Raw genomic sequence first — 14,169 nt, 5'->3', positions numbered from 1 at the left:
GCACAGTCGTTAATCTTTCCCTGTACATTTTACGTAAAGTTATCACGGAAGGACATCAGGGCTAATTCCTTACTAGGGATGCTTGCCAATGGACTTAAACATAACTGCCTGAATCGACTTGACCTAGATTTAGTGCAATCAACAATTACAAATGATTGCCTTACCTTCCCAACTGAGGAGAATACCCATCAATGTGTACCCTTACTCAAGCTTAAAACTAAGACATGGGATCAAGAGATGAATTTCTCGAAACTAAGCATAAAGGAACGGTATTCAGAATACTCTACACAAGGCTTCTGCCCCGATCAATCTTGCACTCATATGGTTAAGCTTTGCGCTGAGCCCTTGAGGCGATTTATTCTATACTTGTGCCTAGTAATCTTACCTACATGTGAATATATAGGTGCGTGGCGGAATATCGAGTGCGTAGCAAGACTCTGTCGCCTTTGTGGCACTAAGGTTGAAAATAGTAGGCATTTATTATTAGAATGCCCTGTTCTGGTGAAGCCTTTCACCTTAAAAGATGGGGTAAACTGGTGGCAGGCTTTGAAAGGTCACTTTCTGATCAGTTCTGGAGTGTGAATTTTCTCAGCTGAATCTTTGGTTTTAACGGCATCTGCATATTACATATGGAAAATTACTCGTCTTAAAATCAGCATTGTGTAGACGATTGATTTTCTGTTTCACTGCATAATGGATATTTATTCCCTGTGCAATAGGTGGTTGGGTGATGACAGACATTTAATGTAATTTCAGTATTTAACGGATATAATCCTGCATGTTTTATGATGTTTTATATGAAGTGGTGAAAGTTGATTTAGGACGACTTTAATGAATTGTCATGTATTATGTTTTATTGTTGTTACTTTGTTATATTTGTGTATAGTGCGAAGCTTTTATAGTAAAACCAAATGCACTTAAATAAAAAATAAAAAAAACCTGTTTGGATTGGACAGAATGGCTAGTATCTAGGTAACAAAGGCAGTCATTGCTAGGGTCCGCTCATAGAAAGTGTGCCTTGTAGGAGCTATATTTATATGTTCTAGTCCTCTGCATAATGGAAGTGAGCTCAGGTCACTTTATGTTCAGTTTCGACTGAGCTCACTTTGCTTCATTTGCTGCAACGTGGAATGTTCGCGATTACCCATGAGATGCAACTGACGAATGTTTAAATCAAGTAGATGTTGCAACAAACATTGATAATAATCCTAAAATGCCATCACGTCATTACTGGTATACTGGAAGTATCATGTCAGTAGTGAAAAAAGCCCATCGCAAAATATGTTGTTATGTGACCTTCGGATTAATTTCAAGACTAGCCTAAAGTGATTTTCACTAAATGTATGACCGTGTGACGTGTACATCAGAAGAACGTCTTTTTAATACGTTATGACAGATGTATTAATTTGATTAAGCACTGTATGGGTGGAGCACCCTGTTGGTTTCTCCGTAGGCTTCCTCACCATGCAAGAGAAGATTTGTAATGCTTTTTGTAATAAAGCTGCATTTTTTCATTTACACAAGTTCAACCAGAGTGTGGGCCTTTCTCTTCTTTCTGTGGAAAGAGTTTTGGAGACGTGTTCCAGATGACAACACCTGGTTGACTGGAAGCAGGTGTTAAAGAAGGAAGCTATGATTAATCTTATGCAGTGAAATGTATTTCATGTCATAACAGCACATGGTCTACTCTGGAACATGTCATTCTGCAGAGTACGTACTCAATACTCGCTCTAGTTGCTCTCCACCTATAACTGAAGTTATGGGCGGCTACCATGTATACCAGCCTTGCACCGGATATAGACTGTGAAATAAGCCGTGAAGGCAACGCACACGTCTAAGCGTCCTTAACTGGAGAATATGATGCACAGTACCTGTCCTTTGGGGGTTCACTTCTAGACCTTGAGGAAGCTTGCTTCTGATCTTGGCTCATGGCTTGCTGTGATAGATCTGGCCCTTTGCTCAGGTCGGAATGTATACTGGAAGGAGAGGTCTCCTGTGATCCCGGGGTTCCAGTTGAGTTCAAAGGAGTCTGAGACCGCGATCGCTCTTGAAGCCTTGCTTTCTTTTCTCTCGGTGCATCGGAGCTACCACACGTCGCTGTATCGCTTAATGCACCGTCCTGGTTGCCACTCCCAAAAAACCATGCTCCAGATTTTGTGAGAATTTCTTGTTGCTTTCGACATAAATTGCACACCCACATGACCTGTTGAAGACAAAAACAAGCAGAGGTTATCTTGTTCACATGTGTCTGTTGTACACTGTTTACTGTTGAATTTGTCAATAAAAATATATATGATTGGTGAAAAGGATAATCTGCATACAAATAGGCATCAGAACATGTGTGTAGTCCAGAATCTCTAATATATGAATAATCTATTTTTAGGCTACCGCATGGATGGGCCTATCATGTAACACTTTGGCATCAATATGTATGTGCCGAAGACATCTCTTATGCACTGTGCTAGGCACATCTACATTTCCAAACAGTATTAAGCACTAAATGGTCAATGCACAAATGTCCCCCCCACCACCACCATTGGGGAGATCTATATCAGTGTGCCACTGCGTAGTGATATACACCTACAGTGAAGAGTCACTGATACCTTGATAAAGTGTCAAGGGGAAGACCACTAGTGGCACGCAGTACGTAACTTTGGAACCTACCAATTTTGATGTTTATTGATTGAATATTTGTATGGCGCCTATACAGCAAAGAGGGGTTCCAAGTGCCAAAGAACCCATCAGAGCCCCTTATGTTCCCCTCCTCAAACTGCATCTTGTGCTGTTGCATGGGTAGTGTAGCTCAGTGGCAACGTGCTCGTCTTGGAAGCAAGACCACGCAGAGCAACACATGTTCGAATCCCAGGTCTGCGTTTAGAAACTTCTTTGGTGTTAAGCGTGTTATAAATAACCAATTACAATAATTATTATAACTAATTGGCTCATTTGCATATGTATGCTCTATCTCATGCCAATGAGCCACCCCCTTTCCCAAAATATGCATTCTGCACCAAAAGACAAGACACTGATTCTAATCAGATAAGAGGCATATATGGGTAGCAACAGCGATTTGTAATTTCAGAACTGTACTATAGCGTATTTGGTGGTGAAAAATAGCATTGCACCACGACATGTGATGCCGCATTTTCATACACCAATAAACCAAGAGACTGAGTTACAGTCTGAAGTACATACAATCCTCTGAGGTTTCACCAGCGGAAAAATACCTCATGTAAAATGTAGGCTTTCTGGCTTTCCACCAGTGGATTTCTGGAGGAAAGCTGGTGGAACATACACATATTTCAAACATATAACCAATAATGCTTCTGAGAGGTAAAATGAAAACTGGCGGCAGCAGCAGAAAGTCATTACACATTCATTTACATTAATAAGGGTCATCCTTATACGTGTGAGTCTGTGGATTACTTGAAAGAATGTTGTGTGGTGAGATAATCTTGTATTTAAATCCAGGTCAGCCCCCTAGGCTACTTCTTCCACAACGTTCAAATCACCTCCACGACCTTTCTACACTTTCATATCACCTCCACAGCCTTCTTAAACTTTCATTTCAGACAACAAACCACATAAATATACATTTAAGGGTATTTGGGGAGAGTATCACCGCGCCGTTGGTCAATAATTTGTTGAATGAGGCCCGTCGACCCTGGAAACACCTAGACTTGTACCCCCTCCTTCATGCAAGTGATTACGTTTTGCCTGGTGTTTCTAATTAAGCACTGAGCACAGTCCTGTGTTAGTTATTTTTTATTACATCTTTATATATGTATTTTTAGTATATTTCTCGTACTTTTGTGTTCATCAAGATAATTCAAAAATGTCCTCCGGTTGCCACGTGTTTCGACACTAGGCCTTTCTCAAACCCGGACATTAGGTATCATCTCCACTACATATAGGATGCCCTATGCTAGGGACCCAAAGTGAATATGATGCATAGTGTCCAGTTTTGAGAAAGGCCTAGTGCCGAAACACGTGTCAACCGGAGGATATTTTTGAATTATCTTGACGAACACAAAAGTACAAGAAATATACTAAAAATGTATATAAAAATGTAATCGGAAATAACTAACAGGACTGCAAACAAACCTTAATCACATAAATATACAGATAGTGATGTGGAGATTATATTTTCTTCAGCTTCAGGTTGTTGGTTATCTTTTGCAAAGGAAAACTTTGGTTGGCAAATGGTCCAAATAATGTGTCGAGCTGACAAAATTAACCCACATGGCTAAATGTATTTATTATTCACTTCAGGTGAAATATTACAACATGGAGGTGTATATGTGTATGTGTATGCAAGCAGATATTAGAACTGGATTCTAAGCATGTTCTCACCCAAAGTCATAAACAAAACTTGGCAAGTAATAGCATATCCAAAAATAATTATTAAAACTCATCAAACCAGTGCACTGTCCTTAATGCAAGTTGCAATGTCCCCTCGTTGGTATTATAAGGAGTTTTTTCTTCCACAAGACAAAAGTACGTGTTTTGTCATTTTGATTTGGATGAAGGGTACACATTTCTAAAATTCCTTAAGAAATATTTTATATAAATACTGAACATTTTGTATGTCCATGATATGTCGTTTACCATTTGACAACTGAGAGACCATCTCCTATAGTAAAGCAACTGCACCAGCCAATCACTCTGCACACACATATGCACTTCCGACCCACAGACACTGTGCCACTTAAGATACTTTGCCCACATGTGGAAAGAAAGATCAAAGCACAATATCCTGCAGACTCCACATGGGCACGTTACCAACTATCTACTACAAAAACATCAGAGCGAGATGGGAGGGAGACAGGGGCTCTTACCTCCCCCCTCTCTCTGGTTGTCCCCCGGGAGGCTGCCTGGTGCATGGACGTCAATGCACATGACGTACACAACATAAATAACACGTCACGATGGTGCACAGTGCGTTGCTGTGGCTTTAAGCCTGCTGCCTAGCTGCTGTTGACAACTAAGATCCAGTCTGCTCAATGAATCCAGTAATGTGTTCTGTATACAGTGTAGTGCATGCCGTGTTTGCAGTCACTGTAGCACAACCTGTGTAGTATTTGAACCTTTTTATGGGGAATATATTGACCATGTGCAATAACTGAAGTTGAAATGCATATTGATAAGTTGGAGTGTCACGATGGTAAAGAAGATAGCTCGTTATGTTCAGCAATTGTTGCAGAGATCTGTGTTCATTTACCAGATAACAGTACAAAATCCCACCAGGCTTTTAGTCTCTCAGTTTGATAAACGTATGCACATAGCTTTGGATCGCAATAACACTTACTGTGCTACAAAAGGACCTGCCTGCTCCAGAAAGAGCTACTTATAAAAACTAAGAGCGCGTTAGTTTGGTAAGATCCATTTACCACCTCCAAGAGACAGTGGAATCAAAGTGTTTAGGCTCATATTCCATACCTGCAACTGGATGATTGTGACACCTGGTCTTGAGCGATGTGAATGGATGAAATGTTGTGTGGTGTACGGTCGTGGTTGTGCTAGAAAGTGAATGACAGGTCAGGTGAATTTTGGCTGTGTGTCTTGTGTGTTTGGTCTCATGAAGGTCAGCTGGCCCCAGTGGTCTAAATGTACGTAAAGAAGTAGTGGAACTATGTTCGCTGCTGGCTTGCCCCCGTGCCCCACAAACCCCATCGCCACGCCCCCTCCCACACGCAATCCAAACCCCCAAGCAACCACACCTGCTGTTTAATCGAAGGTTGAGTGCAGTGCATTGGAGTGCACGTTTCAACTTCTTCCTACACTTTAATTTTAAAACGAAACCATTCCGGAACAGTTTCTTTTTAAAATAAAAGTATAGGAAGAGTCAAACTTTTTTAAAAAGTAAAGGAGCATCGCTCCCAACCGCTCCCGGCCACTTTCACCACTGGTTGGGTCACAGCTGGTATGCAAGAGAATGTCCAGTGAGTTCTCAGTGTCATACATCACAATTTAAGAGTAACTGGTTTGCTGTATCGTAAGCAAATGCTGCTATGTGGCCTGGGTACTTCCTGGCTTATGCATCTTTCGGGCTTAGAGCACCACTTTTCGAAATATACTGTGAAACTGTAATCCTAGTATACCAGTCTTGTCATGTACTTTTGCATAACGTGTTTCTATAAGTATTTTATTTTGGTTTAAATAGTGTCATTTTGGTGTACCATGCCACGTTTTCCTTTTCCAAGTCTGGTCTACAAATCAGGGGATCCTTTCAGTTAATGAAAGTCAAACATTCACGAAGAACTGCCCCTTGCGTACACCAAGTACTGGGGTAATGAAGGATTAAAACCCCGTATGCAACACTTAACCAACATGTCTGATGCAGGACAGCTCATGTAATCTCATGGTGCCTAAGCTGTCGCCAGTTCCGTAGAGTGATTTAGTTCTCAGGGTATGCTCTTCAAAACCGCCTAACCTGCTAGTGTAGGGTATTGAATATATAATAGTAACCATTCCTATATTGCACACCACTAAGTCATTTGTTTCTTGGTCCACTCCTGGCACCATCACTTGAAAACCATGACCTACTTCTTATGTAAATCTATGCTCTGATGCGTGCACCTTCCGGGTGCCTTCTGATCCCGATCCTCAAACTATGCTATGGTATGTATGCTATGGTATGTATACCCCCCTATACACTTCCGATCCGCCTCCTGTATCCATGCTTGAGAACATGTACATTTTGTGAGGCTGCTGATCAGAATCCTGCAGCTGTGATAGGTCCATGTCCTCATAGCTTTAATTTCCTGCCATTTAATTATGCTAGAACATCTATAACTATCACATGACTCTCAGCCTGTGCCCTGTATCCACGCTAATGCATATGCACCTTCCATGTGTGTTCTGAAGCGACACCTCTTAACTCAAAAACTATGCTCTGGTATATGTCCCTTCCTTCTGACGTTTAATCTTAGTTCTGTATCCATGCTAGGGTACATAGCGTAAAATATTCTCATTTCTACTATTGTTATAATGTGTCCTGTACCTATGTTCGAACACAAGTTCCCTCATCCTTGGCTGCTGATGTTGCCATTGAAATGGCATTGGTTTATTATTCTGATTCCAGTAAGGATGAAGGAGGGCAGAAAACGACAAGGGAATCGCCATGCCTATTTTGATTTCTGCCAGGAGTGCATATTAATCTATAGCCTGTGATCAGGATGAAAAGGGGTGGAGGCAAACAGAAACTCTTGGATTGCAGAATTGCTTTGGTTTAGGAGGCGGGGGCACATTGGTCTGTGTGGCCCGGGTCCTAAAAACCCCAAAGATGGCCCTGACACTGGGTGCTCTCTCAGTCTCTGACACATTCACAACTACCAACCCCCACACATTCCCAAAGATAATTCACAATAATTCAGTCAGGACCTTTCTCCTCATCAGCTACAAGTAACACAGCCTCCACATTACCACCTGTCTGTTGATCTACACACCCCTGAGAAATGAGCACACCATTCAAACGTGTACCCTTTCCAGAGGGTTGCAGAAGTGAGACGATATGATCACTGCAAACCAAAATAGGAAAATCTGATCATATCTCCAAGACCAGAAGAGATTCTCACTCGCTGCCTATCAGAGCTAGAATCATCTTCAAAACACCATGCATCACCTTCAAATGCCACCATAAAAAGCCCCTATCTACTTGAACAATGCTATAGCCAAAAAAGAATCCACCAGAACCCTAAGATCTGATAACCACCTGCTTTTAGCAACGCCCCGCTTTAGGAACACTAGAGCAGGGGGGAGTATCTTCCAATACCTAGCCCCCAACACTGGAATTCCCTCCGACTCAGCATCGAAAAAGAGGAAACCTTCACAGGCTTAAAAAACGGTTATAAACGTGGTTATTTAACCAATACTAATAAAGCAGTAACCTTAGAACTTGTAAATAATGCTGCACATGTATTGTACTATTGTCTTGTTGTAAATATTCTGTTTCATTTTAACTATGCTGAAAGTGTCTTTTGACTAATGTTTAACAAGTTGTCTGTAAACTCGCCGTGATACCTAAGGGTCTGGGCATGTAATAAAGGCAATAAATAAATAAAATAAAAAGAGGCACAAACACACACACCCACCCACAAACACACACGTGTTGTGTTACAACTCAACCCCACAGCCACTGGGCTCTGTACGTAAGGAAACCCACAACCTGTTGCTGGCACTTTGTTATTCAATGGATAGCTAATAAACCATCTAACTGCACAGTAAAGGGGGTTGGAGCAAGGTCTCATGCCTCTTAGGGCATGCCACCGTGGGAAAAATGCACCAGCAGTGGACACCACTTTGCAACGGGCATCCCTTGACAAGTGTTTGTGTAAACTGCTCAAATTGGGGTTTTTGGAATGCTTGGAAACATAACAAATGGTATTAGAGCGGAACAATTGTTAGTTCCACAGACAACACAAGAGCATATTGGAAGAGAAGTTGCAATTGAAGTTGGTTGTGAGTGAGCCCAGACTGTTCTATTTTTCAATGTTTTCCACAGAGTACAGAGACACATTCCTTTTCTTGACAGGAGAGGGCTACCATGTAAATTTAAACAACTGCAGTTTTCTTCTGCTCGTGGAATGTCATCCTCTTCAGAGACCAGTGTGACAATACTTCAGATGATGTCACATCTCCCCAGGGGAGAAGCCATATCCATGAGGATAGGGGGGTGAGGCTGCTAACCAATGGTCCCCCTATGGGTGGTAACATGCTGGAGGACCTCATGAAGAGAGACTCCTCTCCTGGGGATAAGGATGCGATTGGGAGGCACAACCACTTTAAACCCATTATGCCTGGTAGGCTGACAACAGTATCAAAACCTTATGGATCTAGCTCATGACTAAAACCATGTGTTGCTGTGAAACATCGAGCCACCCTGACAGTTTAGGTACTGGAACGAGGAAACTCTCGAGCACGATACAAGCGACCGGGAAAAACACCAGTTCAGGTATAGTCAATTAAATGGATGGTACGTCAGGCTGGGCCCTTCTGCATCAGGGTGTCAGAAACAAAGGCGGAAGAGTACTGGGAAGAGCATCGGGAAGAGTACCAGAAGGGTACTGAATACAATAATAGAGAGAGTACTATAAAAGTGTCAAACAAAGTCAAGACACTCGGGATTTACTTACAATCCTCACTAGGAGCTGAGGCTCAAACTTCATACTTACAGCGGAACTGTCAATACTATCAAAGGCTTCTATGCCGCATCAGGTCTTTTCTAAACTCTCAAAATCTCAAAATTGTGCCACAATAGCCAGAGCCACCATCCTGTCATGGCTGGACTACTCAAATGCCCTCCTCCTGGGAGCCAGTAGTAATTGCATCAAGCAATGTCAAATAATACAAAACAATGCAGTTCGATCCATATCAGGAAAGTCCAAATGTGAACATATAACAAAGGACAGAAAAGATCTCCATTGGTTAGCAATAAAAGAGTGCATCACCTTTAAATCCTTGACACTGGTCCATCGTTGCTTATATGGAGCAGCCCCGGCCTATCTCAAGAAGGAATTTAAGTGGTATGAGCCAAGCCGAAGCCTAAGATCTGAAAAGCAGGGACTACTTGCGTCAGGCCACTTCAGAATAAAAGCTACGGGCCTAAGTAGAGCATTCACCACCAAAGCCATTTCTCACCGGAATGAGCTACCCGACATCTTAGACTTGAAAGCAATGTTCAAACATTCAGAAAGCAACTAAAAACCCGCTCTTTAGATAACCTTAGAACTATGTCACACTAGTACATATTCTGAGCTCACTGTAATTTATCTTCCTTGTTACTGTCATGTGAATCTTCAGTCCATGTGTCAATGTCACGCCCTGATGCTTGCGAGCTTTCGGCGTGTTATAAATAAATAAATAAATAAGTACTGAACAAGCGGGAGAAAAAGGATGAAGTGGGGCAAGAGGAAGAGTGAGTCAAGGCTGGAGACACCGAATCATGGGTGAAAAAGGAAAAAGACATTGGGGAACCAGCTATTTATTTATTTGGTGTTTATAATGCGCCTTTACAGCAAATGGTGTTTTAAGGCTCAATAAGACAAAAGGGGGGGGGGCAGGGATGAGGAAAAACAAAAACGGTCTTAATAGGCTTTGTGTCATTCAGATCGTGCAAGTGCAGTAACAAGAAGTGCAGGGGAGTGGGGAGGGGGGAAGTGCCGTTCAGAGCAGAATGTGCTAATGCTAAGGAGGGCGCAATTGTTGGGGGTGGGTAAGAGGGCCCAAGGGCTAGGCCAGTGCTAAGCGGAGTTCCGGGGGAATGCAGAGTGTGCAGGAGGAGAAGGTCTGCGTGCTATGTGCGAGAACAAAGCTGGAAAGGCTCAAAAGGGGTGCAGGCCCAGTCAAGCTAGTGCAGGGGTAGGGAGCCTGGCAGGGCAAATGCAGGTGAAGGGGGTGGGTGGGCCGGTGGAAACCAAGTGCTGGGGTAGACTGGTCGAGAAGGGCCTGGTGCCCTGTAGGAGTCAGAAGGAACCAGGCAGCCAGTCAAAAAGAGGCAGAGGGGGACATTAGCAGGGGAGTGGGAGAGGGCAGGAGGAGGAGAAGAGGAAGGTCTTGAGAGGCTTCTGGAACTTAAGAAGATCTTTCTCAAGTCTCAGAGGGGCAGGGAGGCCATTCCAGAGGGAGGTGTCTTCGGAAGAGAGAGATCTACCCCCCATTCTCTGCTTGGAAAAGCGTCTGATCTGTAAAGAGTTGGAGCTAGAAAACCAAAGGGCTCTAGCAGGTAGATATTTAGGGAGAGAGAGGTGGATGTAGCGGGGTCCAAGGCCCCAGAAAGCCTTGTAGGTGATGTAGAGGGTCTTGAACTTGATCCTCACAGCAACCGAGAGCTAGTGGAGAGATGTTAGGACTGGAGGGATGGGCTTGAGGCCAAGGAAGTCTTGCAGTCCTATTCTGGATTAGTTGAATGGTGTGCAAGGGGGATTTGGGCAGATTGAGGAAGAGACTGTTGCAGTAGTCCAGCCTAGAGAGGACCACCGCTTTGGATACATTCAGTTTATGGGGGTAGCTGAGGAAAGCAAGAATGCATCTGAGGAGGTGCAGCTGGAAATGGGCCTTCTTGGCACAGTCCGTGATGTGAGGAGAGAAGAGAGAGAAAGGAGTCGAAGATGACACCAAGGTGTTTGCCTCACAAGAGGGTGAGGGAGGGGGACCATGGAGGGTGGCCAGAGTGTCGGATGGAAGGAGGGAGCTGGGGTCCCAATGAGAAGGATTTCAGTCTTACTGGCATTAAGGCACGGATCGTTAGCAGCACACCATGCCTAAATAGCAGTCAGACAGTCAGGAATGAGAGAGGAAGAAGAGGAGGCAGTGTAAGAAAGCTTGAAGTAGAGCTGCGTGTCATCCGTATAACATTGGAAGTGAGAAGAGAAAGTGTAGATCAAATGGGCGAGAGGGGCAAGGTAGATGTTGGAGAGTGTGATGGAGGAGAGAAAAGGGCTCAGTTGAACCTGGGATTGTCGGTCGGAGAGGAAGGAGGTCAACCAGTGCAGTGCCAGGTCAGTAATACCAAGAGTATCACAGAGTCAGTTTATAAGGGTGGCATGGTTGACCATAGCATAGGCAGAGGAAAGGTCAAGAAGGATGAGAATGGAAGGAGAGTTGGAAACAAGATTTGAGAGCAAGTCTTCACAGGTTTTGAGGAGTGCAGTTTCCGTGCCTCTGGCTGCACTGAAGCCAGACTGGAGGTTGTGGAGACAATCAACAGGTTCAGAGTGGTGGATCGGCTGGGAGAAGACCAGCTTCTCCACGAGTTTGCCCAGGAAGGGGGTAATGGAGATAGGGTGGTAGTTAGCCGGGCAGGAGGGGTCGGAGGAGAGGGTGCACAACGGAGTGCTTGAGGAGTGGTGGGAATGAGCCAGTGGCAAAGCTGTGGTTGTGGAAATCAGCTAAGGCTAGAGCAAGGGAGGCAATGTTGTCCCTGATAGTTCTGGAGGAAAAGGGGCCACCTGTTTGGAAGAGACTTTCATAAAGAAGACTTGTCTAGACACCTCTTTGGGTGATATGGGTGAGAAAGAGGAGAGTAGGAGGGAATGGGAGAGGGGGGCCAAGGAAGGCCTGAGAGTGGGAGAGGGAGTAGGGAGGGGAGTAGAGTAGAGTGAAGACAGGATGTTCTTAGTTTTGGTTATGAAGTGAGAGGCCAGAGCAGTCAGGGATGGCAGAGGAAAAGTGGAGACTGCAGAAGGAGTGGCGAGTTCCTTGCAGATTCTGAAGAGTTCAGCCATGTTGTTAGAGGCCCCAGAGATGCAGGCTTGAATATAGACCGTCTTATTCGAGCAGATGAAGAGTCTAAAGGCAGATAAATGAGAGATGTACATCTATTATGGGCTCTTCATCGTCATCAGTGATGTATCGCAGATGTGAGAAACACTATTCGCTCAGACAGCCATTCAAACCGTACCTGACTGACAATATGGAGGAGATACAGTTGTCATCGATCGAACAAGTTGCCTGACTATAACCGAAAAAGCTGATAACGTCATCATGACATGGACAGGTTAGACATGAAGCATATAGGCATCCATGCATAAAGCTATGAAGACATTTTAGTTTAACGCAGATAGACACGAAACAGATGCGTATGACTCACATAGATCGAGGACTGACACACAGACCTATGTATATATACACACCCTTTTGCTAAGTGGAAACGGCAAGACGCCAAGAATACATACAGCCAGCTTGCTCATGCGACTAACGTGGATGGCCATAAAAACAAAGATGTAATCCGTCGGTACACTGAAGTGAATGGGGAGAGGCTGACAGCCTGATTCAGCTAAAGGCAGACAGACAGAGCTTCCAGCGCAGACACAGTGCACATCCTCGCCAAGGACGAGAAGAGACAGAAAGTTTCCAGTTTACCAAGGTCTAGGAAGGCTAGCTCAGGGGCAACGTGCTCGCCTTGGAAGCAAAACACAGAGATACACAGGTTCGATCCCTGGGTCCGCGCTTAGAAACCTCTGGGTATTAAGCACATTATAAATAACCTAACCTATCATATCAAGGCGATAAGAAAGACACCTGCAAGGAGTATAGCTTAAAATCTTTGTAATTACAGGCAGGTGACCTTCATTGGTAGCTGTCCAAGGTCCCGAGGCTGAGAAGGTCTGTTCTGCCCAATCCCTGACGGCCTTTCATGTTAAGCACACTATGTTGCAGTGCCCAATAATTTCCCTGTTAACCTGCAACTTTGTAATTGTAACATTTAGAAGTGGTCCTAGGAGGAGCCACCAGATATGGCGATCCAATAACCAGACTAACCCCTATGGATTACATATATAGTTTTCCTCAACTAACCAATCCCCTTCCCTGGTAGGGTTTTTGGGACGTAACTTGGTTTTATGATGTCACTAACATTTAAAATGGTGTAACCCACGTTTGGAGGGCAAGACCTCTTGGAGCAGAATGCTGTTCTAGTGTTATCCCTCTCATTGTGATTGACAATAAAGAAAGTAAACTTTGCCCTTTGGTTGACTCTTCCATTCCTGCTGCAGGGATTTTGTTGGGGCCCAAGTACCATCTTGCTGGTAATCAGGGTGACTGCTAAAAGTGCGTCTGCTGCTCCTTCACAAGTACTAGCAGAGGATGGTTGCTAAAACCTTTTGCCATTAAGCCCGCCTCATCCCGCCGTATGCCAGAAGGGTTGCGCAGTGACCCACGAGGACCGAACCCCATTAGCTTGCATGGGAATAATTGAAAAGGTCATCAGGAGCTGCTTTGGAGAAAATCCTAACTGCTCCCGATGGGATGCCAAGCAGACTGGACGGCAGAGAGGAAGATTCTGGGAGAGTCTGTGTCTGAGGGGCTTCAGCGGATCATAGAGTTTAAGTATAGACTCAACTATATAGCAAACACAGGGAAGAGGAAAGTCCTGCTTAGTGTTGTATTTCTGTGTTTTTGGGCCTCATTACACGGATGGCGGTGAACCATGGCGCTATTAGCGTCATGGTTCATGCCGGTAAAATACCGGCACCGCCTTGGTGGAAAGGGGAATTACCACTCTATTCCAAGGTTGGCGGGGCGGTAATTCCCCCTTCCACCATTGCCCTTCCCCATTCCCATTTTTGCCCCATAGGGCTCTATGGGAATGGGGAAGGCGCTAATTACGGTACCGTAATTAGCTCCCTGGTCCCTTTGCGGGTTGGTTTTTACCGCCTGCAAAAAGCAGGC

At 44.2% G+C, this 14,169-nt stretch overlaps 1 protein-coding gene across 14 annotated transcripts in view; it reads right to left on the bottom strand.

Annotated features, from left to right (window-relative positions):
- Nucleotides 1-14,169, bottom strand: part of RIMS1 (regulating synaptic membrane exocytosis 1) — a 1,643,460-nt gene that overhangs the window by 1,016,605 nt on the left and 612,686 nt on the right. For all 14 annotated transcript variants that reach the window (XM_069606225.1, XM_069606227.1, XM_069606239.1 and 11 more), the window contains one exon: nucleotides 1,872-2,203. In XM_069606225.1, coding sequence (XP_069462326.1) covers nucleotides 1,872-2,203 — 332 coding nt within the window. The remainder of the gene's footprint in view (nucleotides 1-1,871; nucleotides 2,204-14,169) is intronic.

The sequence above is a fragment of the Ambystoma mexicanum genome, chromosome 4p (assembly GCF_040938575.1).
Source record: "Ambystoma mexicanum isolate Mex_15411 chromosome 4p, UKY_AmexF1_1, whole genome shotgun sequence".
In the NCBI taxonomy this organism is placed as follows: Eukaryota; Metazoa; Chordata; class Amphibia; order Caudata; family Ambystomatidae; genus Ambystoma; species Ambystoma mexicanum.
This window is presented reverse-complemented; position numbering and strand designations above follow the sequence as displayed.